This window comes from Heloderma suspectum, chromosome 1, assembly GCF_057233095.1.
Source record: "Heloderma suspectum isolate Gila_16-S chromosome 1, 16-S_ref, whole genome shotgun sequence".
Lineage (NCBI taxonomy): Eukaryota > Metazoa > Chordata > Lepidosauria > Squamata > Helodermatidae > Heloderma > Heloderma suspectum.
This window is the reverse complement of record NC_139458.1, coordinates 229,580,539-229,606,315: the sequence shown is the minus strand read 5'-3', so window position 1 is coordinate 229,606,315 and position 25,777 is coordinate 229,580,539. Positions and strand designations below refer to the sequence as shown.

General features: G+C 44.9%; 1 protein-coding gene across 1 annotated transcript in view; it reads right to left on the bottom strand.

Annotated features, from left to right (window-relative positions):
* Positions 1 to 25,777, bottom strand: part of COL4A1 (collagen type IV alpha 1 chain) — a 326,895-nt gene that overhangs the window by 168,685 nt on the left and 132,433 nt on the right. Inside the window, exons 23-26 of the mRNA XM_084808054.1 lie at positions 19,665 to 19,760; positions 4,401 to 4,484; positions 2,985 to 3,055; positions 396 to 587 (exon numbers count right to left, since the gene is read on the bottom strand). Of these exons, the coding sequence (XP_084664180.1) occupies positions 396 to 587; positions 2,985 to 3,055; positions 4,401 to 4,484; positions 19,665 to 19,760 (443 nt within the window). The remainder of the gene's footprint in view (positions 1 to 395; positions 588 to 2,984; positions 3,056 to 4,400; positions 4,485 to 19,664; positions 19,761 to 25,777) is intronic.

The following is a 25,777-nucleotide window of genomic DNA, read 5'->3' as shown; positions in this document are numbered from 1 at the left end:
GAGGCAGGTTAGAAGCAGATTCGAATGGGATGCAGACAAACCTGCACAACTTGACTCTTCCTTGAAAAGAATGTTATCAGTTCCATTCTTGAGATTATAACATGGGAAGAATTTGAACTCAGATCAACACCTGAATATGATGTAGGCACACCAAAACTCTATACAGCTAATTAGCTACCTAGTGCCTGACTTCCAAATAAATATTCTAAATTAGTCGCATGTACAAATACTTGTCATGGGATCTACTTGCAAGAGCACCCAAGTGAATGAGAATTGTAACATGGAATGTTGCCATCAGATGTGCAGAAGGATGAACGCACTAAGATTATGTGACACAATAATCCCCTTTAATTAATAAAGCAGACATTTAGGGACAAATGTAGACATACACATACCGATGCACCTTTGGTTCCTGGAGCACCTGGCAGACCATCCCGCCCTGGTCTTCCTTCTCTACCAGGAACACCTGGAAGACCAGGGGAACCAGGATTTCCTTTATCACCTTTTAAATCAGTGCCAAAGAAAACATCTCCAGGTTCTCCTTTTGCTCCTGGGCTTCCAATTAATCCAGGTACACCTGGAGGTCCCTGAAATTACATTCAGTTACAGCATCATTAAATATTTTGTAAAACTACTAAACTAAACACTTAAAAAATATTTTCATTTAAATATAGTAAGAGTATCCTGTGCCCCAAAGCCTCTGGTTTTAGTGCTGTATATTCAAGTGACAAATAAAGAATTCTTTGGCAATTTTTGTACCTACGGCTACAAAATAATGCAGAACTGTATATTTCCAGTGATTCACGAGGCACTAGATTGTCACTCTTTATGGACAGACAGTGCATATCCAGGCAGTGCATATTTAATGGGAGCAAGAGCCTACTGAAATGTTCAAGGGCCCATGATATAATCCTTCCTGCAACTATGGAGCTGTCTTCATGGGGGATTTCCTGTGGATTGGGAGTGTTTTGAGGTTTGTGGTACATGACATTGTGGCCAGTGTGCTGCCAACCAGAAGCTTCCATCTTAAAAAGCCACATTATTGGAACATGGTTTTACTCTGTTTTTTTAAAGTTAAAGCAGCTCCCAGGCAGTTCTACTGCAGTGTGCCACGTTTCTCCGCATTAACTCCTCAGTGTGCCTTTGTGACCTGGCAGTGATCAAGGGGTGGGATGGGGCAAAATTGTGATGCCGGGGGTTCCTTCATAGGGAGCCTTCAGATGGTGTACTGGATAATTTGGTATTTGGCTTCTTCATGGAAAAATGAGTGAACAGGGAGCTTATACTCTTTCCTTTCGCATTAACAAATGCACACTGGCGCTCTATCAGAGTAGCAATCTACTGAGGTATCAGGATCATGGGAGCAGAGAAGCCTGTCATTGTGAGCAGGGAGAAGTAGCCAGAGAAGGAGAAAAGGGGGTTGGTGCTATAACTCCCTGTTGCTGGAATGGGGCTTATTTGTGCTGGTGGAGGGCTCTCACGGGGAGCGAATATCTAGCCTGCCTTTTGTCATTCATAAAAGTGCTACAGTGCTGTTTCTAGCCTTCAGAATTGTGAATTAGCTACTTTCCATCCATAATAATGTAGTAGCATAATAATGTAGTAGTAGGGGGGACCTGGACAGGGGCAGAAAACAAGCCTCTCTCATTGGTTGAGCAGCTCCTGCTGGGTTGATGACATTCAGTTCTACTTTGCCCACCGGACCCAGAAGTATGTTGATTTCAAGAGCTGTGTGATTGGTGAAAAGTGGGGTTTTAGGTATGGTATGCTCTGCGTTTCTTGCTTCGTGTGACCCTGATGGACCTAAGCTCATTTCCTAAAAATGCAGATAATACCATGATGCATTTCTCCTTCCATTGTCATGTAGATAGCCCCTATATCACCTCAGAATGCATATGAGGGATTGTTTGTTTAACAGTGCCCCACCCCCCCACCCATCAAAATCTCCCTGTACCCAGAAAGTTCACTTACCAAGGAATGTACACTTTCCAAATGCAGGGAGCTTGAAATGTGGAGGCATCAAACAAGCAGTTTTGCATGTGCATTATGTGGTGGAAGAGTAGTGTGAAGACTGTACTATTTGTCCTTCCCAAACATCTGAATAGGCTCTAAGCTGAGGAATAAATATCCTTTTCTGGCAAAGACTTTCAATGCTGAAAATCTTACCTAGACAGAAATATTCTCTCGTAGTTCCATAAATGTCCAAACCCTGGTCAAAATGATATAGATACCTAGAGAACCCACTTAATGCAAGTGGATAATTGTGTGGAAAGATACCCACTGACATTTGCTTCCAGGCAGCAATGAAACCGGTTAAATAATGCTTGAAGCAGCTCTTGATAAATAAAAAGAAAGGACATTTTGCTAAATTTCCTCTCTCTGTAATTTCCACCAAAATTATTTGAGCATGGACATCATAATTGAAAAGACATACACTTGGAAGCAATGGTATTTTTCTTTAAATGATGAGGTAGAAAAATAAGACTTTCATACTAAATAATAAAATACATGTTTTTCCCCATTCATCATGTGAGAGTACTGCCCCCTTAAATACTAAAAGAAAGGTAGTCAATCTTGTACTTTAAGTTAATTCAGAGAGATAGTGTACCTTGAAGCTCCTATCCTCACTGATGGAGCACTCCGATATTGGAGCCTCCAATTCATCCTAAGCCCTGCTGGACTTTTGCTGGCATGATGGAAGTGAGGAGGGAGGGTTTTTTTCTGTTCGACAACTGTCTACAGAGGTGGTTACAGCAGAAAAAGGAAGTAAGTTGTACCAGCTGCAGCACTGGAGGGCAGGGTGGGATCTGAGGTTGGATCTCCGCTTCCCAGAGGGTGGACCTCTCCTTGCCCTTGGAAGGAGACGTATGCTATATCCTATGGCTCCTGGGACACCATCCTAGGGACCATAGGATGGCTCTCAAAGACATTTTATATGATTTGTTGTTAAAAATGGCTGTGAAGTATTTGGGTCAGTTACTTACTGTCACTCCTGCAATGCCATGAAATCCAGGCACTCCCCTGTCACCTTTAGCACCAGGTAGTCCCGCAGAACCTTTCAAAGTATAGAAAACATTAAATTCAACTTAGAAGCACGAGGTTTTCTTAATAAATGCTTTTCATGGTATTTGCTCTTGTATAACATGATATACTAAGGAATTCATGTCAAAGTATCTCTTTTAACAATGTAAAATATTTGCAGAAGCAGTAAAACTGCTGGGAAAAAGCCCCCACATGTGTTTATTATGGTCTAATAATGGTTTTTACAAACGTATTTTTCTTTCAGTGTTACACTTGAGCTAACCATGATGGAGCAACTTCTCCCCAGATGGAGTTTACATGATCACTTCTGAACTAGAGGGAAATGTAAAAACAAGAATAAAAGGTCACAAAACAATGTGGATATTGTGGAGGAGATGTGACATTTGCATTGTTGTTGTTCAGTCGTTCAGTCGTGTCCGACTCTTCGTGACCCCATGGACCATAGCACGCCAGGCCTTCCTGTCCTGCGCTCTCTCCTGGAGCACGCTCAAGTCCATATTCATTGCATCAGTGATGTATCTAGCTATCTGATCCTCTGCTGTCCCCTTCTCCTTTTGCCTTCAGTTCAGTCTTTCCCAGCATCAGGGTCTTTCCAGAGAGTTTTCTCTTTGCATTAGATGGCCAAAATATTTGAGCTTCAGCTTCAGTATCTGTCCTTCCAATGAGCACTCAGGATTGATTTCCTTTAGGATGGACTGATTTGACCTCCTTGTAGTCCAGGGGACATTGCCCAAAGAGCCATTATTTATTATGAGGGGAGAGGCAACCTTGTTTGGCTCAGGGGACCAGACTCCCCCGCCCCCAGCCTGGTGGCCTGGATGATGTCAGGAAGTCATTCGCATTGTCCACTTTTTTTGTGCCTCTCTCTGTATGGAAAGTGACCCATTTGGCGCTGGACTGGCACCAGACTCCTCCAAACACTGGCCAAGGTGAGTGGCTCCTTCCTCCCCACGCACATCCCAACTGGGTGGAGCAGGAACCAACCTGCCTGGCACTTGCAGGGCCAAGCTCCTGGAAACAACAGCCAAGTGTGGGACATCCCCTTGTTATCTCTGATCCCAGCCAAATTAGAGATTGCCAATAGCAAGGGGATTCCTCTCCCCACCCCCAGATCACGGTGAGGGAGGGGCAGGGCCTGCAGAGCTTGCTCAGCCCTCCCCAGGCTGGATCGGGCAACACTGTGGGCTGGATCAATGCAGAATCCATTAAACCCCAAATGACAATTTATAACGTTAAGGATGAAATCTGCAAAGCACAAAATTGAAACTTGCTGCCCAGAGCATTTTGTATATGAAGCAATTTGATGAATGGAATAATAGGAAGACAGTGTCTAGTTAAATGCTTATTTTGTACTTTACCTGGTTCCCCTGGAAGCCCTTGGGGGCCTGGTAGTCCAGGAAGGCCAGATACATCACAGTTAAGACAGCCTTCACCTTTTTCACCTGCATTAAAAATACAGAGATATTTAAGAAAATCTGGATCAAGACTCTTTATGAACAAAACTTGTAATTTCCACAGGAAAAAAGTCCAGCATTTCTTTCTCAAGAAATATGAAGATTTTACAACAAATTTCATAGTAGCTATTTTAATTAAAGGTTCTGCATGACATGGTGAAAACCAGCTATATACAAACAGCTAATCACTGGGAGCAGCTTTTCTGGTGTTTGGATTTAAAGTGGTCATCATGCATCTGTTTGGACTTACGAGTCAGTCCTCAATGGATCTACAGGGTCTGGTGTGCTGTTTTTTAAAGCAAGAAACTGTGTGAGAGTGAAGGACTAACTTATGGGGAGTAGCATGGAATAGATATGGCTGGAAATGGGGCATGTACCTTGGTGCTCATTGGAAGACTGTCTGAAAATGAATCATTTTCAACATAGAGGGGGTGCTCTACGTTGGTGCATGGGAGAGATGGGGAAATGCTGGATGTGTAAGTGATTTCCTTTGTATATGGTTGTGAAAGTCTGCATCCTGGAGTAGACATCAATATGGGTGGCAGCAGTGCATGTGTGCTTGGGAGTGGTGATAAGGTCCTAATGCCCCCTTCCCTGTGGCCTCAGGAACCATGGGTATTTTCTTGTGTATTTACCCAGGCACTGGGCATAAGTCCTAAGAGAGACAACAGCAAAAAGAGGCACTTTGTTGTCCCAACTGATCCAGGATAAACTTTTGGACAATCTTGCCACTAGATAAAAGCACTGCTCAAAGGAGCAAGTAGGAGCTGGCATGTGGAAGACCAACAGCTGTTTGAAACAGTAGCAGTGCCACTCTCCTGTTAACTTAAAACCAGAAGATCGTGATGTGAGTAGGTAATTTCTGACCCCGCACATTCAGCTGGACACACCTTGGACCTATTTTTTTTCTGCTGGAAGGGATGAGGGCAATCTGGGGGTATGGGAACTTAATATAGTTCTATTGTCATGGACAGATGGTTATCTAGTTGTGCTTAGGCTCAGCCAGACCTTCACAGGAATGGGGAAACATTGGGAACGTACACTTTAGTAGGATGATGGATGCAAATTGTTCTCTGATGGCTCTTGGTAATTTTCCCATCACACAAACTGGCAACCCTGTTCAAGACATGGCCACCCTCTGAAATGGCTGGGATAGTTGACACAATAACTTCTGAATGTCCTCTTCCTGGGCATAAGCTTTCTCTTTGATGGTCTGAGGAGTTGCCAGCAATGAAACACCAGGGAAGATAGATTACAGTAATTCATGATGAAAACATTGGGCCTAATCTGTGTCAGTCTTACTTTTCCACCACCACTGCATCTGCTCAAAGCCAGCCAGCAGAGCTTTTTTGAGAAGTTAGAGGTCTTTTACATCTTAGCTCACAAGGTAGCCCACTGTGACCAATTTTTGAGGCATTTTCTAAATAAAGTTGCTTATATTAGGGATGGACGGGTTCTCTACCTTCTGTTCTGTCATTGGGGTCCGTGGGGGGGGGGAGCGATCCGTTCCTCTACCCCGGAATCCTCCGGAGCAGTTCCACGTCCGGAGGCTTTCGTGGAGCCACACTCCGGCTCCGTAGCATTTGTGATACGGTAATGGCAGATGCCATTACCGTATTCCTGGGAGAAATACAGGCGCAAATGGCGTAGTGGATGCCACTTGCGGCTGTAAAGCGCTGTTTTTTTTTTTTTTTACCTAAATAGAGCTGTAAACTGCTGCAATTAGGTTAAATTCAGGGCTTTATGGCCGCAAGTGGCGTCCAATACGCCATTTGTGTCTGTTTTTCCCCACCATAGGCTAGTGTATCGTGGGGAAAAACACATATGCAAATGCTGTATTGGACACCACTTGTGGCCGTAAAGCCCTGAGTTTAACCTAACTGCAGACATTTCATAGAATCATAGAATAGTAGGGTTGAATGGGGCCTACAAGGCCATCGAGTCCAACCCCCTGCTCAATGCAGGAATCCAAGTCAGAGCATCCCTGACAAATGGCTGTCCAGCCTCATCTTGAAGGCCTTCAGTGTGGGAGAGCCCACCACCTCCCCAGGTAATTGGTTCCATTGTCGTATTGCTCTTACAGTCAGGAGTTACAGTCCTGGAGTTGGGAGGCCAATGATGGCCACCTTCACACATTGGTTTTTTTTAGCAGGATTGTTGTTCTTTAATCACTGGTTTTCACGAGAGCTTTAAACAATGCCACTGCTCTCCTGCTGCTATCTCAAAACTTCCCCTCCCTCTTCCCGTGTTATCTGAGAATGGGGAAAACCCGGCATTTTCTGTGCTTGTGATAGAAATCACCATTTCCCCCCTGTGTATTTCCCCTTTAGCGCTTTGTCCCACTTTGTGTTGGTGTGTGCTAGGGTGTGTTAATAGGCAGTGTTGAATAACATTGTCATAACAAATTGATGGGAGGGTGGGGGCAGGTCACTGACCTGGCTTCCAGTGACCGTTTCTGCATCTCTCCCATTCTGCTACAGGTGCTTGAACTGAAAAGTTGTTAACCATCCCAAATGCTTCTCTAAGATCCCCCTGAACACAGCAATGCTTACTTCTGAGTACAGTACTGAGTAAAGTACAGCCTTACATTGGCTGTAAGGTTTTCCTTTCCTGGGAGTAAGTGCCATTGAAATCTGTGTGGCTCGCTTCTGAGTAGGCATGCATAGGAGTGCACTGTAAGTCTACTTAGAGTAGCAGTCTTAAGGTCTCCCATCCCCTTCAATAAACGTATTTGGAACTTCCCCCTCCCATTGACTTCACTGACTGCTTCTTCTCCCTTTTGCTCACCAGTTTGATGGGCTTTTTTCATACAGCCATTGAATGGACTTGCACTCATGCCTGTGAAAACATCAGTACGATTGGGAAGCGAGCCAGCCACTATCTCTTCTTCTAGACCACCTTGCAGGGTTGTTGGGAAGCCAGAATAAGGGGGAAGAGCAACAACAGCGCAGGGGGTGGGGAGCAAGCTGGGTCTAATGAAGAAGGTGTCCCTGTGAAGTGGTCGCATGGGGGGGGGGCTGCTAGGGATGGCTTGGTGCATTGACTGTATACAAGTCTGTTTGTGGATTTCTTACTTTTGCAGTTGGGAACACAGAAATTGGTATACCCTTCGAACTCAGTAGTGCAAGCAATGTACTCCATTTAATTCCATCACACACTGACATATTTAGCACAGAAGGACTAGAAGTGCCAGCAACCTCGGGGTAAGCCACCAAGAAGACTCTCTCTCCTTTGACAGAAAGTCAGAGGAAGGAGGGGGGCAGGGGACCAGCTCCCACAGCCCACTATTCCAGTCACTAGAAGGGCTTCCGACTTCCCTCCTGCTGTGGAGGAGTGGGGGGATGGGGTGGAGCCATCAATCATGTTACAGGAACCAATGATCAAGGGAGGGGACGTGGCATGGGGCCAGCAGCCCCCTTCTGTCCTGATTTTTCCATGCAGCTCCCCCCAGCCTTGAAAAGGTATAGAGCGGAGGGAAGCGCTATGAGAGATGCCTGTATACAGGGCCAGTCTAAATCCCAGAAAGGATCCAGAATCAAAAGGACCGGTTTGTAGTGGGATAAAATGTTAGGTGTGAAGAGAGCCTATATATGCAACCAGAGGTGGAGTGGCTGAACAGGTTGGAGTGGTAAATGCCTCCTTGTGGGAAGGCTCAGTGGTGAACCACATGCTTGGCATTCAGAAGGACCCAGCTTCAATCCCCCGCATCTCAAGGTAGGGCTGGAAAAATTTCTGCCTGAAACCCTGGAGAGTCGCTGCCAGTCAGTGTTGACAATACCGGGCTAGATGGACCAATGGACTGACTCAGTATAAGGTAGCTTCCTGTGTTCTTGTGACAGGAAGAGGCTGTGGTAATACCATTATTGGGGGAAAAACCCACTGTTAGTCCCACAGTATTCAATTCCTGAACAAGGTTCTTAACCATGTGCTGGCTTCTCAGCCCCTGGATTTTCTAGATGAAAAAGAAAAAATCAGAGGTAGGCAGCTTGTGGCCCTCCAGATGTTTCATCCCATCATCCCTAGCCAGCATAGCCAATGGCGAGGGATAATAACAAAAAGGAACACAAATGTGTACAAAGAAAATGCAAGCAGACAATAGGAGATGCAAAATACAAGAATTTGAAGAGCACGTCACTAATAACATTAAGGCCAACAATAAATAATTCTTTAAAATATATCAGAAGCAGGCATTTGGACTACTAGTTGACAGTGGAGTTAAAGGAGCACTAAAGGAGGATAGGAAGATTACAGAGAAGCTGAATAAATTCTTTTCATCTGTCTTTACTACAGAAGATGTAGGGCAGATATCTATGCCTGAACTGATGTTTTCAAGAAAGGAGTGTAAGGAACTGAGGCAAATAGTGGTGACAAGAGATGAAGCTTATTAACCTTATTAACAAATTGAAAGCTATCAAATCACCAGGCCCAGATGGTATGCATTCTAGAGTTCTTAAAGAACTCAGATGTTAAATTGCTGATCTTTTGTACCAAAAGACTGGAGAATAGCTAATGTAATGCCAATTTTTAAAAAGGGATCCAGGCAGATTAGCTTAAGGTTTGTTCTGGGTAAATCGGTGCAAAGGATTTTAAAGACAAAAATTAGTAAGCACATAGAAGGACAAACTCTCCTGAAAAAGAATCCATAAGGCTTCTGCAAAGATAAGTCCTGTCTTGCTAACCTTCAGAGTTCTTTGAGAGTGTCAATAAACACGTGGACAGGGGTGATCTGGTAGACATTGCTTATTTGGATTTCCAAAAGGAAATTTCCAAATTAGAGAGAGATCCTGCACTGCTGAATGTCTCAGGGTCCTGCAGGTCCTAAAGAAGGTTGGCTAGAAGCATTTTTTGATGTAAAAACCAGAGCAGCAAAAAGAGGCCTCCCTGACAATGGTGAGATGAAAAGTCCTAATAAGATAGCTGAGATAGCATGACAGAAGTTGCAGAACGACTAAAACTGCTAGTAGGAGTAGCTCCACAACAGCAAACCATAGTATGGAACTGGGGCTGAAACATCAGAAGAAGATAAAAAAACTGACTTTCATAAATGAGGAGCTAAGCCAAAAGATAAAATACATGAGAAATCAAAGCAGAAGGGCTAACCTCAGAATTTGAGGGGTTAAAGAATCGGCTGAGGGAGAGGATATCATTAAGTACTTAACAAAATGGTTCATTAATATCTTCCCAGAGCTGGAGCTGTGAAAGCAGGAGCCAGTGTGGTGTAGTGGCGAGAGTGTTGGACTGGGAGCCAGGAGATCCGGGTTCCAGTCCCCACTCGGCCATGAAGCTCACCGGGTGACTTTGGGCCAGTCACAGACTCTCAGCCCGACCCACCTCACAGGGTTGTTGTTGTGAGGATAAAATGGAGGAGGAGGAGGAGGATTGTGTACGCTGCCTTGGGTTCCTCTGGAGGAAAAAAAGGTGGGATATAAATGTAATAAATCATCATCATCATCATCATCATCATCTTATAGCTCACCCTCACCAGGCTGGAGCTCTCCCAAGTGACATTGGGCTTCTTCACATGCAGCTTTTATCCCGCTATTGAGATTGCTCACTCAGGGACGTTTGCAGGCCCTTTAGATGACATCGTTAACCTCCAGGGTGTCTCTTACACTAAATGACTTTGATTTCATTTTTAAATAGATTGGAGTTAATGAGCTATCAAATTACCCTGCTTGTATTCTGGTTGAGATCCCTCCATGAAAAAGGAAAAGCCACAAGAAGAGGAGCTAGATCAATTAAAGATATGGAAGACTCAGATAAAAGGGAGAAGGAGGGGGAAAGGGGAGGGGGGAAAGGAAGCGCGTGTAAAGGGAGTCTGTTGTGATCCTGCATTTAAAACAGAAACAGAAAGCCTCATTTTAAATGAGGGATTTTAGCTGGTGTAGAGATGCTCATTATCACCAAACTGCCAAATGAAGCACTAAAGGAGCAATCCTATCTGGATTGACGGTCACCTCTGAGCCCAGGGGTGACCACCTATCCAGTGCAAGATGGGAGGAGTGTTGAGGAGCGGATCTCTTCCTCACTCCCCCTGGCCTGCTTTCGCACCTAGACAGCCGATTTTGGCTGTCTAGCTGTGGGACCTCGGAGCGCACGAAACAGAGGCCGGATGACACATAGGATGTGTCATACCGGCATTTCTGACCTCCCTGTCCCTGGGAACACCCCATTTTTGCTGCTCCACCCTGCTCTTTCGAGCATGGAGCTCAGGGCTGATCCATGCTGCCTATGAGGCAGCACGGGAGGGGTGGGGGTTGGTTCTCTGGGAACCAGCCTCGGAGTGCGGGCTCCAAGGTCGCTTCCCGGGAACTGACCAATCCTATGGCCGTCTAGCTGCTGACTAGTGGCCATAGGATTGTGCCCTAAAGGAGGCATTTTAAAAGCTGCAAGAAACAAGTCTCCCTTTTAATAGGGGACAGCTTGGTTCAACTTTTCCAAGACCTACAGTATGTCCTGATCAGAAAAAAATCTTTTAAATTATTAACTGAGCAACTCCATGGAGCCAGCATTCCTTATAGATGGAGTCTTCCTGTGAAACGAATCATCCACAAGATGGCAATGCACATGTAGCTTCTTCTCACAAAGAAGCAATATCTGTACTTAAAATGCTCAAGCTGAATGTTGAAGGTCTATCAGAATCAGAGAAGCAACAATCTGACACCTAAGGAGAAGTGGAGGAACAGGGCAGTGATACTGAATGGTCAGAACATCCCTGAAGGCAAAGAAAAAAGAACAAAGTACCAACTGCTGGGCTCCCTAATGTTACTTAATTGTCTGATTATGTTTTACTCTCCAATAAGGGATATCAACCCTGACTGCTCATTGGAAGGACAGATACTGAAGCTGAAATATTTTGGCCACCGAATGCGAAGAGAAAACTCCCTGAAAAAGACCCTGATGCTGGGAAAGATTGAAGGCAAAAGGAGAAGGGGACAGCAGAGGATGAGATGGCTAGATAGCATCACCGATGCAATGAATATGAACTTCAGCACACTCCGGGAGAGAGCGGAGGACAGGAAGGCCTGGCGTGCTATGGTCCATGGGGTCACGAAGAGTCGGACACGACTGAACGACTGAACAACAAAGAGATATCTGTCATTTTTGGATCAGGTAGCCTCCCTTGTGGACTGTGGGAATGCTGTGGACATCATATACCTCAGCTTCAGCAAAGCTTTCAACAAAGTGCCCCATGATATCCTGGTTAGTGGGCTAGCTGAAACAACTCTCAGGTGGATCCATAGTTGGCTACAGAATTGGACTCAAATAGTGCTTATCAATGGGATCTTATCAACATTGGGAGAGGTAATGAGCGGGGTGCCGCAAGGCACAGTCCTGGGACCTCTTCAACATTTTTATTAATGACTTGGAGGAGGAGGTGCAGGGAATGCTGATCAAATTTGCAGATGACACAAAATTGGGTGGGATAGCTAATACCCTGGAAGACAGAAACAACATTCAAAGTGATCTTGATAGACTGGAGCGCTGGGCAGAAAACAACAGAATGACATTTAATAGGGATAAATGCCAAGTTCTGCACCTAGGAAAAAGAAACCAAATGCACAGTTACAGGATGGAGGAGACTTGGCTCAACAATACTACAAGCAAGAAGCATCTTGGAATTGTTGTCGATCACTAGCTGAATATGAGCCAACAAGGTGATGTGGCTGCAACAAAGGCAAATGCTCTTTTGGGCTGCATTGATAGAAGCATAGCTTCCAAATCCCGGGAAGTACTAGTTCCCCTCTACTCAGCACTGGTTAGGCCTCATCTGGAGTACTGTGTCCAATTCTGGGCACTGCACTTTAAGAAGGATGCAAACTGGAGAGGGTTCAGAGGAGGGCAACAAAGATGATCAGGGGACTGGAAACAAAGCCCTGTGAGGAGAGACTGAAAGAATTAAGCATGTTTAGCTTTGAGAAGAGAAGACTGAGGGGAGATATGAAAGCACTCTTCAGGTACTTGAAAGGTTGTCACAGAGAGGAAGGCCTCCATCATCCCAGAGGGCAGGACATGGAATAATGGGCTCAAGTGACAGGAAGCCAGATTCCAGTTGAACATCAGGAAAAACTTCCTGACTGTTAGAGCAATATGACAATGGAACCAGTTACCTAGGGAGGTAGTGGGCTCTCCCACGCTGGAGGTGTTCAAGATGAAGCTGGACAGCCATCTGTCATGGATGCTTTGGCTTAAATTCCTGCATTGAGCAGGGGGTGGGACTTGATGGTTTTATAGGCCCCTTCCAACCCTACTATTCTGTGATTCCATGATTCTATAAACACAAAGACAGAAACCAGGCCCCATTTAACCCACAGGATCTCTATAAGGAAGGGTGGAAATAGTTTCTTCCTAATGCAATAAACCAAAGAAAGGAGAATCGGAGCCTTGAGATTGCGCTTCACCGCACTTAGGGAATTTGGGCTTTAAACTGTGCCATGTCAATTTCTGTAAATTCTGTGGGCATTAAGAGGGCAAGCCTCATTGACCACAATGGGAATTACTTCTGAGGAGACACTAATGGGTTTGTTGTGGGAAAGATAGCAGTAAAGAAAAAGATGGAAACCAGCCCCCATTTTAACCCACAGGATCTCTATAATGAAGGGTCAAAGTTTCTTCCTAAGGCAATAAAGTAAACAAAGGCAAATCATAGCCTCGAAATCACACTGTGCCTTGTCAATTCAGGGAGTAAATCGCTGGTAGAAACATCCCCAAGGACTGCTAGCCATCTTCTGCTGATGAGGAGGAGACAGCTAGTGTGCTGTGGATGTGGGCGCCGCGCTGCTGGTCGGCTGTCTTTGATACCCAACCAGGTAGGAGGAGGAGGTGCGGTGCATGTCCCCCGCCGCTAGCTGTCTCCTGTTTGCGAGAAGGAGACAGCTAGCTAGTGGCGGGGGCATGTGCCGCGCCTCCTCCTCCTGCCTGGGCGATTCACAGTGCTTTTTGCATATAAGACTTATACGCAAAAAGTACTGTGAATTGCCCATATAGTCAAGATTCACAGCCCTGTTTTGCATATAAGTCTATGTGCACGCATAGACTTCCAATCGCCATGTGAGCGGAGCAGCAGCTGGGGCATCCAGAGAACCCGGACGGCGGTGGGTTCTCACATCTCTAAGTAAGACCACCAGAATGATCTCTGTCTCTGAGATGCAGCCATTTTTCTCCCATTATTCAATCTTCCCCCTCCCTCCACCACTGTCACTGCTAGACCCCATTCGGCCACGAAGCTCACCGGGTGACTTTGTGCCAATCACTGATTCTCAGCCTAATTTACCTCACAGAGTTGTTGTGAGGATAAAATGGAGAGCAGGAGGACCGTGTAAGTCGCCTTGGTTTCCTTCCAAGAGGAAAAAGGCAGGATATGAATGTAATAATTAAAATCCTCTGTAAATTTGTATATGAAATTGCCAGCCTGAATCCAAGGCCCAAGGCCTCAGTGGGAAAAGACACTCTGTTTGGGTTCAGACAATCGGCAGGGGAAACAACACAGCATTGGTTGTTGCCCCTGCGTGTGCCAGTCACACAGCCAGGATTACCCTAGTTACCCATGCCTCCTTGCAGGTTGCTGAGTCATCCAAACAAACGGTTTTGACCTCTAAGCTATTGACCTTTGAGGTGAAATTGACCAGTACACATGCAAAAAAGTCTTAATGCTATAATATCCAAACACGAAGCTAAATACAAAAATGGAAGATAGTTCTGCTTCTTTACACACATCAATATATGCAGCAGCACATCATTTACACAACAGTATGCAAATATACCCCTTCATGGATCACTGCCTTGTTGTGGCGAAGGGGCTTGCGTAACTCCGTGAAGCCATAAGCTATGCCGTGCAGGGCCACCCAAGACGGACAGGTCATGGCAGAGAGTTCTGACAAAATGTGGTCCACTGGGGAAGGAAATGGCAACCCACTCCAGTATTCTTGCCAAGAAAACCCCATGGAACGTATCACAAGGCTAAAAGAGATGACGCCGGAAGATGAGCCCCTCAGGTCGGAAGGTGTCCAATATACTACTGGGGAAGAGCAGAGGGTATTTCCAAGTAGCGCCAGAAAGAGTGAAGCGGCTGGGCCAAAGCCGAAAGGACACTCAGCTGTGGATGTGTCTGGTGGGGAAAAGAAAGTCCGGTGCTGTAAAGAACAATATTGTTTAGGAACCTGGAATGTCAGATCAATGAATCAAGGTAAGCTGGAGGTGGTCAAACATGAGATGGCAAGATTGAACATTGACATCTTGGGAATCAGTGAACTAAAATGGACAGGCATGGGCGAATTTAATTCAGGTGACCATCATATCTACTATTGTGGGCAAGAATCCCTTAGAAGAAATGGAGTAGCACTCATAGTCAACAAAAGGGTGGGAAAAGCAGTACTGGGGTACAATCTTAAAAATGATAGAATGATCTCAGTACGAATCCAAGGCAAACCATTCAACATCACAGTAATTCAAGTCTGTGCCCCAACCACTGATGCCGAAGAAGCTGAGGTTGATCGGTTCTATGAAGACCTACAACACCTTCTAGAACTAACACCAAAAAAAGATGTCCTCTTCATCATAGGGGATTGGAATGCTAAAGTGGGAAGTCAAGAAATCACTGGGATAACAGGCAGGCATGGCCTTGGTGTACAAAATGAAGCAGGACAAAAGCTAATAGAGTTTTGCCAAGAGAACACGCTGATCATAGCAAACACTCTTTTCCAACAGCACAAGAGACGACTCTACACATGGACATCACCAGATGGTCAATATCGAAATCAGATTGATTACGTCCTTTGCAGCCAAAGATGGAGAAGCTCTATACAGTCAGTCAAAACAAGACCTGGAGCTGACTGTGGCTCAGATCATGAGCTCTTGTTGCAAAATTTCGGCTTAAATTGAAGAATGTCGGGAAAACCACTAAACCATTCAGGTATGACCTATCATATTCCTTATGAATATACAGTGCAGGTGAGGAATAGATTTCAGGGATTAGACCTGATAGACAGAGTGCCTGAGGAACTATGGACGGAGGTCCGTAACATTGTTCAGGAGGCAGCAACTCAATCCATCCCAAAGAAAAAGAAATGCAAGAAAGCAAAGGGGCTGTCTGATGAGGCTTTACAAGTGGCTGAGGAAAGAAGGGAAGTGAAAAGCAAGGGAGAAAGGGGAAGATATATCCAACTGAATGCAGAGTTCCAGAGAATAACAAGGAGAGACAAGAAGGCCTTCTTAAATGAACAATGCAAAGAAATCGAGGAAAACAACAGAATGGGAAAGACTAGAGATCTCTTCAAGAAAATCGGAGATCTCAAGGGAACGTTTTGTGCAAAGACGGGCATGATAAAGGACAAAGAAGGCAGGGACCTAACAGAAGCAGATGAGATTAAGAAGAGGTGGCAAGAAGACACAGAAGAACTATACAGGAAAGATCTGAATGTCCCTGATAGCCATGACAGTGCAGTCACTGAACTTGAGCCTGACATCCTTGAGAGTGAAGTCAAATGGGCCTTAGGAAGCATTACTAACAACAAAGCTAGTGGAGATGACAGTCTTCCAGCTGAGCTATTTAAAATCCTAAAAGATGATGCTGTTAAAGTGCTGCATTCAATATGCCAACAAATTTGGCACACTCAACAATGGCCGCAAGACTGGAAAAGGTCAGTTTACATTCCAATTCCAAAGAAGGGCAACGCCAAAGAGTGTTCAAACTACCGCACCATTGCGCTCATTTCACATGCCAGCAAGGTGATGCTCAAAATCCTACAAGCTAGGCTTCAGCAGTATGCGAACCGAGAACTACCGGAAGTACAAGCTGGGTTTCGAAGAGGCAGAGGAACTAGAGATCAAATCGCCAACATTCGCTGCATCATGGAGAAAGCAAGAGAATTCCAGAAAAACGTCTATTTCTGCTTCATTGACTACGCTAAAGCCTTTGATTGTGTGGATCACAACAAACTGTGGCAAATTCTTAAAGTGATGGGGGTACCAGACCACCTTACCTGTCTCCTGAGAAACCTGTACAAGGTTCAAGAAGCAACAGTAAGAACCAGACATGGAACAACAGATTGGTTCAAAATTGGGAAAGGAGTACGACAAGGCTGCATATTGTTGCCCTGCTTATTTAACTTATATGCAGAGTACATCATGAGAAATGCCAGGTTGGATGAATCAGAGGTCGGAATTAAGATTGCTGGGAGAATTATCAATAACCTCCGATATGCAGACGATACCACCCTAATGGCAGAAAGCGAAGAGGATCTAAAGAGCCTCTTGTTGAGGGTGAAAGAGGAGAGTGCAAAAGCTGGTTTGAAACTCAACATTACAAAAACTAAGATCATGGCATCTGGCCCTATCACTTCCTGGCATATAGAAGGGGAAGAAATGGAAGCAGTGACAGATTTTACTTTCTTGGGCTCCAAGATCACTGCAGACGGTGACTGTAGCCATGAAATTAAAAGACGCTTGCTCCTTGGGAGGAAAGCTATGGCCAACCTAGACAGCACAGTAAGAAGCAGAGACATCGCCTTGCTGACAAAGGTCCGTCTAATCAAAGCTATGGTTTTCCCAGTAGTAATGTATGGCTGTGAGAGCTGGACTATAAGGAAGGCTGAGTGCCGAAGAATTTATGCTTTCGAACTGTGGTGCTGGAGAAGACTCTTACGAGTCCCCTGGACTGCAAGGAGGTCAAATCAGTCCATCCTAAAGGAAATCAACCCTGAGTGCTCATTGGAAGGACAGATACTGAAGCTGAAGCTCAAATATTTTGGCCACCTAATGCGAAGAGAAAACTCTCTGGAAAAGACCCTGATGCTGGGAAAGACTGAAGGCAAAAGGAGAAGGGGACGGCAGAGGATGAGATGGCTAGATAGCATCACTGATGCAATGAATATGAACTTGAGCATGCTCCGGGACAGAGCGCAGGACAGGAAGGCCTGGCGTGCTATAGTCCATGGGGTCACGAAGAGTCGGACACGACTGAACAACAACAATGCAAATATATACAACGGTATATCACATTCATGTCACATTCAAAACACAGAATCATGAAGTTTGTCTAACTCAGAATGGGTAGAAATTAAAGGACCTGGTCTTTGATGGCATGAGGGATAAGGCCCTTAGCAGACAATTGTGGATGCACTGAAGCTAACATTCAGGATAAAGTTTTTGCAATTTTAGACAGTCGGCTTTGCAGCTGTGAGAACAGAAATCCTGACAGAGTATGGTGTGGGAAGTTGGGAAGCACTCGTGTCCTGCTTGTGGGTTCCTGGTCGACAGCTGGTTGGCCACTATGTGAGCAAAATGCTGGACTGGATGGACCTGTGGTCTGATCCAGCAGGGTTCTTCTTATGTTCTTATATGGATGAAGATGTGAAGATGCCTGAATGAATGCATGTGTCCATTGAGGCTGTGAGGGTATGTTGGAACAAAAAGGATGAGAAAAAGGTGGTGGCTACTGTGCCCATGTTTTAGAGCTGAAGGAGAGAATTGGACAGATGGAAAGAACAGGGATAAAAATATTGCATGGGCAAAGAACTGGTTAACTTCAAAAGAAGCCAGAAGGACACATGAAAATGGATTTTTGAGTAAAGAAATGGTTAGTCTACTAAAACAAGAGAGTGTAGTGCAGAATGGGCAATTGTTCTGAGTGATTATCCATCCAAAGTCTGTGGAAGGGATATATCAGATAGTGGTTCCACTGGAAGCTGTTCCCTTACTATTGTAGCAACATCAGCCTAGAATAAATGCTCTTGGTTTGCAGTTCCAATTCCTCCTCAGAAAGCTTGCCCTCCTCCCTGATGGGAGAAGCAAACAAAGTCTCAGATCTACTTGGGGAGGAAGAAGATCCATAGGAGCCTCTGAGTGGGATAGAGGTCCTATGTACACCTCTGAAGGGTGAGGAACTGGGCTGGATTGAGTGTGACTGCTCCGCTGTGACACCACTGTCCCCCTTGTCGCTTGGTTGGGTTCCAGAAGTGGCTGACACCACATCTGAGCTTCTGTTGCACTTTCATCTTGGGGAGAGATCTCCATGGGAGAGACCAGCTTTCTCCAACCTCAAGCCCTCCAGATGTGTTGGTCTTCAACTCCCATCAGCCCCAACCAGCATGGCCAATAGTCAGGAATGCTGGCAGTTGTATTCCAAAACACCTGGACAGCATCAGGTTGGGGAAGGCTATGCTACAGTGACTTATAGAAGAACTGCTAGTGGATGGTGACCTGTGATTCCTTCTTTGTTTGCACCTGGATTTGCCCGAGGATCTGTTCTTTCACTTGCTTTTGTGAGACCACCTGCGAGGAGATCTGGAGCATGAGGCAGAGCAGGACAGCTCTTTTTATCTCATTAACAATGAGCCACCATACCAAATAAAGAAATTCAGGGTGTGTCTGGTCCCAGCTTATTTATTTGTTTGTTTGTTATTTGTTACATTTATATCCCACCTTTACTCCAAGGATCCCAAGGTGGCTTAGCTTGAGAAGTGCTAGAAGTGGGTTTGCAGGGCCACCCTACGTGATTCACCCATTTAGCAGTACTGCTGGAGGAAGGCTGTTGGCCAAGTTAAAGACCTGTAGCATCTCAAAGTCCTCCGAATAGTAACTGTTTCCGCCTCTGCCTCCAAAACATCCTGGATTGCTGCCATCCCAGAGTTCAGAGCTCTGCCACTGCTCCCTGCCTACCTTGTAGCAGATGGAGCTACAGTGGCAGCTTAGGGCAGCAGCAACAGGAGCAGCCTGGTGGTAGGATCAAGATGTTGGGACTCGGCTAAGAAACATGCCTAATTACAGGCCTGCCCTGAGGGAGGCAAGGCTCACCACAAAAATAATCTTTGATTAGTGCTCCTTGGCTAAATGTTGATGAGAGAGGTGAACTTCCCTTTCTTTCTGTAGTCATTGTGTGGAGCTCCTGGCATTCTGAGAAAACCCTGTTTCACCTCTAATAGGCAGGGCTGGTCTGGGAAGGTGGAAGGATAGCCCCTCCCCCTGAAGGCTCAACGAAGGTTTTTGGGCCCTGCTTCCTCTCAAAGGGAAGAGCCTCCTCCTGAAGATTCTGAAATGCCCCTCCATCAATGGAGAACAATCTGTGCTTCTTTCACATGAAACTCACTTTTTATTTTAATGAAAGGCTGTCTCACTCTGTATTTTCTGAGTAACCCCAAATAGACAATTTAAAACCAAGGTTAACATTACCTTTTTCTCCCCTTTCTCCTGAGAAGCCATGCTGGCCAGGAGGGCCTGGAAGGCCTGGATCACCAGGTTGACCAGGCTGACACTCCAGAATTCCATCTGCAATTTGAATAAAAGAACGAAGAACATTATTTCTAAAGCTCAAATTCCAGTCCTAAGAAATCTGTGTCAGTGATCATCACAAGTTAAACGGTAGACTTGAGCCATGTAAATATACTGTCAATAATGTCAATTTCTCTAAGGCTGAGTCACATACTATTCTCCTATATGCAAGCAATCCCAACAATCTGCAGAACTGCACTTCTGTGGAGAAATGATATGTCTGAAATGCTAGATCACAGATCTACTTGTATAAATTTCCATGGCTGGGATGGCTGGAGAAAAAGCTGCTACAAGAATTGACATGACATTTCTCCATGAAATCAAGAGCATTCATGAGACAGAAGATGTGATGAGACGGCCTTCATGTGGTAGAAAAGCACTATGGGAAGCAGCTTTAAGTTAGTCATAAAAGTAAATTCTTCTAAAAATTTAAATGTAGGTCCCCAACAAGAGCCGAATGGCTGAATCATCAGGAATTATACAATACCAATAAGACATACATTGAGACAACATGCAATCATAGAGATTTTTCCTGCTTGATACATTTGCTTGGGAAACTGGGTTGCCTTGATAATGGTACACTGAAATTGAAAGAATAGTAACAGTGTAATTCTACGATTCTTTCCACAAAATCATTTTGCTACTCAGTTAATATGCATTTAATCCCCATGCCTGGAAAACAGTATGCCAAACTTCTCTCATAGGAGGATGATTTGTGTGTGAATACAACCATTTCTGAAAACACACAGCTCAACATTTTGAACAGTGGAAAAGAAACACCTGAACTTTTACTATAAACCACGCAAAGAACTTTGATACGTGGGCAGTATGTACACTACATCAGAAAAGGCAAATATATCAATGTGATAATGCCTAGTGAATATATGGACAGATCTTCAGGTTGCTACTTTTCACACTAAGTCAATTGAAAGGTAAGTCCTATAAGCTGTAAAAACAGTAGAACTTCACAAGGGATGAACTGTAGTATTTTTGGGGTGGGAAATGACCCCAGCATTGCTAAACCAGACTAATGCAATTTCTTATCCAACCAGTCACCATGGCAGCAAAAACTCTGGAACTAAAAAAGCTTGTCCAGCAGGTATGAACAAGATTCAGAATTTCTAGAACCCTGCATCCTGGAAAAATACAAAACTGAGAGCTTTTATAATATCTACATAGTGCTATTCTTTCTTCTTTGGATGACAGAAATTTAAGGCAGAAAGAACACAATACCATCTTCTCAGACCAATAGAACAGGTTAATCTTGAACACAAACACAGCATATATAAGGGATGCATGAAAATAACTGTCCCCTTGTTCAGTACTGAGATGGTAGCTAAAACTGATAACTAGTACTGTGAGGAGCTTGCTGAGCCTTTGTTTGTTTGTTTTTACGCCTCGCGCTGACTGAACCAGTCATGTTCTTGGATTTAACACTTTATCCATCACTCCAATTTCCACTAAATCACTTTGTGGGTTATCTGTCCTGAATCTTCCACCACTCGGCTTCATAGAACCCCAGGTTCTAGTATTTTGAGAGAGGGAGAAAAATATCTCCCTATCCACATTCTCCACACCATGCATAATTTTGTACAGCTCTATCATGTCTCCCCCTACCCTCCTTTTTTCCAAGCTAAACAATCCCAGCTGTTGTAACCTTCTTTGCTTGGATCCAGAGTAACCCCTTGACCTAGTTGAGATCTAGTAGGTACAAAAAGGATGTTACCTGGCCTTTTGGTCATCCCTCATGGAAGTGGGATGTTGCCTGGCCTTTTGATCATCCCTCTTGTCCTTACCCTCTATAAGCACTACTTCTAGAGGGTCCCCTCAAAACCTGGCCCCTGCAAAGGGTGTGCTAGCCAGTCGTGGCTGGTGATTTTGGCTCTATGTCCCAGTTTCTCAGTCAGATATTTCTGTGGGCCACCATAGTGGCTGCCATAGCTCTGGATACCATCCAAAAATTAATCTGCGAATAAAGTTGCTTTATGTGCAGTCTTCCATAGTCTCTCCTCCTTCTATTTAGGGGATGTATTTATTGCAGCCAGTTCGTTTGCCCAAAGGTACTGCTCTGACAAACATTGAGTTTGTCATTGATCACTGATGGTCTAAAAGCCATTGTTGAGACTACAAAATACTTGTGGAAGGCTACCTTCACCTGTTTATCACACAGGTGCTTTGGATCACCTTCCCTGTCTGTAGGCATGATTGTGCTGGATGTCACGGCCGCCATGGGTGTATCTATGAGTGGAACCTTGAGCTGGTCCATAATTACTTTGGAGAGGGAGTAGAGCTTATTGGCCATAAACATTGCAGGTCTGTTTCTTGCAGAGCTTCCCCACTCTGCCTTCCTAATTCTGTTGAACGACTCAGGGAAATACACTGCCATAGTCTTGAGGTTTCCTTGAGAAAAAACGGTCTTGGATTCCTTGAGAGTGGGGTAGTGTCACTCTCGCTTTCCAGGTTGTCAGCTGTCAGTTGCAAAGTGCGACTTACCTTGGTGAGAAATAGAAAGAGGTCTGTCTGGAAAAGTCTGTTGGCCGTGTGAGTTCATCTCTTCCCCTCTGATAATACACCCTCCCCTTTCTGATCCTGAAAGGGGAGGGCTTCTGACCTGGCTGGGGAAAGCTGGGATTGACTATTATTTACTGAAGGGTCAAGCTTTATTACGTGAGAAGCTTTCGCCTTGAGGGAGACTAGGGCTAAGAGCATGCACACACGCAAACACCCCTTGCTGCATCTGGAAAACTCTGCACCTCCTTCTTATGCTTCTTGTGCCTACGCTTTCTGCTGGAGGAGGATCCTGACTCAGAAAGGGGGATGTCTTTGAAGAAACTCCTTGGGAAGTGGTGGAAGGAGATTGACATCCCCGTTTGTAGTTATACTTTGACCTGCCATGTGAGTGCCTGTACCTCTTCTTCCCCTTGTGTGCCTTTCTATGGGGAGACGACTGGTGTCATCCTCTGTCATGATGCCATTCCTCCCTGCATCTCCATATACACTTGGGCAGGGGTGCACAACCTTTTCAGCCCTGAGGGCCAGATTGCCTGTCTGCTGCAGTGGTGGGGGCCATGCAGGTGCACGCATGCACATATATGTGCACACTCACATCCACATGCGAGTCACATTACAATCAAGACCCTTAACACCCCCCCCCACACACACACACACACTGCAGAAGGGTCAGGGTCAGTGGTGAGCATATGTTTGGGCTGGCTACAAGGCCAATTTAAAATTTTGGGCCATGCCAGTAGTAGCCCGTAAATGACATATAATTTCCCTTCCCTTCCACCACCAACAGAAATCATAACAAAGTCTGAGAGCTTTGACTAGACTCCCAAGCCTTATCTACACATTCAGAATAATCATGTGGTAAAGCTCTGTTGGAAATATATCTTATTAGATATGTAGGTGGTGATCTACATATTTGAATGTGCTCTCTCATAAAAACACACACACAACTGCATATATAAAACTAGTACATCAAGAGGGGATTAGCCTAGAACTTTCTCCTTAACATTCTACTTCCTTTTTATTTTTTCAAACTACTTTTTAAAAATTTCAATTATAACAGAAAAAAAAAAAGAGTGGGGTGGAGGGAACCAACAACTACAACAGCAACAAACACAAAGACATTGCAAAAAAAGAAGCATATCCATTCACAATAATATTTCACAACACCATTAATCTACATTTTGCTTTTAAGTGCAGGGGGTGTTTTTTGTTTACTAATAGTGGAAGTGTTGTAAAGTCTGATGTGATTTACATCTATGTATCCCACTAGTTTAGGGCTAGCGGTGCCTGGCAGTCTTAATTTTAAGTGTGCAGTCCCCTTCAGATTCCTTCCTACCCTTTTGACTGCAGTCTAGTCCCTTCGGCTGGGTGAGCTCGTTTTCCTGCACAATATGCCTATTGCAGTGGTTGTCAAGCCTAGTGGTTGTGGCTAAGTACAGAAGCTTGCAGATAGCCTCTCTACAGCCATTTTTTTCTGGTAGTGGCTCACTAGGTCCCTTTTTCTTAGAATCACAGAATAGCAGGGCTGGAAGGGGCCTACAAGGCCACAGAGTCCAACCCCCTGCTCAGTGCAGGAAACCTGTTTCCATTGCATTAGCATCTTTTAGTCTTAGGCTCTCTACCCCCAATCGACCAGAAACACAAGTTTCTAGAAGACATGATCTGCCTTTTCTGGTTGTTTAGGGGCTTGCCCCTGTGCCCCAGGAGCAGAGCCAAGTCATTTGTAGTGTCAGAGGGGCCTAGAGATCCATAATGCTTGCTTAAGTTCATTATTGGTGCAATTCCCTTGCTAGTAAGCCTCTGAGCATGTGAAGATGATTCAAAGGGTTGATAACGTGGCCTAGCACATTCCATACAAATGAGCGAGAGTGTTATCAAGCACTCTGCCTGGGAGCGAAGTTTATTTACAGGTGGCTGTGCTGAGAACCAAGTGCTGTTAGTTTATGCTGCGAATGAATGCTAGGGGGCGCTTACTGCTGTTATACTGCTAACATGTATTGTATAAAACCCATTCCCCTTCATGGATCACTGCCTTGTTGTGGCGAAGGGGCTTGCGTAACTCAGTGAAGCCATAAGCTATGCCGTGCAGGGCCACCCAAGACGGACAGGTCATGGCAGAGAGTTCTGACAAAATGTGGTCCACTGGAGAAGGAAATGGCAACCCACTCCAGTATTCTTGCCAAGAAAACCCCATGGAACGTATCACAAGGCTAAAAGAGATGACGCCGGAAGATGAGCCCCTCAGGTCGGAAGGTGTCCAATATGCTACTGGGGAAGAGCAGAGGGTATTTCCAAGTAGCGCCAGAAAGAGTGAAGCGGCTGGGCCAAAGCCGAAAGGACACTCAGCTGTGGATGTGTCTGGTGGTGAAAAGAAAATCCGATGCTGTAAAGAACAATATTGTTTAGGAACCTGGAATGTCAGATCAATGAATCAAGGTAAGCTGGAGGTGGTCAAACATGAGATGGCAAGATTGAACATCGACATCTTGGGAATCAGCGAACTAAAATGGACAGGCATGGGCGAATTTAATTCAGGTGACCATCATATCTACTATTGTGGCCAAGAATCCCTTAGAAGAAAGGGAGTAGCACTCATAGTCAACAAAAGGGTGGGAAAAGCAGTACTGGGGTACAATCTTAAAAATGATAGAATGATCTCAGTACGAATCCAAGGCAAACCATTCAACATCACAGTAATTCAAGTCTATGCCCCAACCACTGATGCCGAAGAAGCTGAGGTTGATCGGTTCTATGAAGACCTACAACACCTTCTAGAACTAACACCAAAAAAAGACGTCCTCTTCATCATAGGGGATTGGAATGCTAAAGTAGGAAATCAAGAAATCACCAGGATAACAGGCAGGCATGGCCTTGGTGTACAAAATGAAGCAGGACAAAAGCTAATAGAGTTTTGCCAAGAGAACATGCTGATCATAGCAAACACTCTTTTCCAACAGCACAAGAGGCGACTCTACACATGGACGTCACCAGATGGTCAATATCGAAATCAGATTGATTATGTCCTTTGCAGCCAAAGATGGAGAAGCACCATACAGTCAGTCAAAACAAGACCTGGAGCTGACTGTGGCTCAGATCATGAGGTGCTTCTTGCAAAATTTCGGCTTAAATTGAAGAACGTCGGGAAAACCACTAAACCGTTCAGGTATGACCTAAATCATATCCCTGATGAATATACAGTGGAGGTGAGGAATAGATTTCAGGGATTAGACCTGATAGACAGAGTGCCTGAGGAACTATGGACGGAGGTCCGTAACATTGTTCAGGAGGCAGCAACGAAATCCATCCCAAAGAAAAAGAAATGCAAGAAAGCAAAGGGGCTGTCTGATGAGGCTTTACAAGTAGCTCACGAAAGAAGGGAAGCGAAAAGCAAGGGAGAAAGGGGAAGATATACCCAACTGAATGCAGAGTTCCAGAGAATAGCAAGGAGAGACAAGAAGGCCTTCTTAAGTGAACAATGCAAAGAAATCGAGGAAAACAACAGA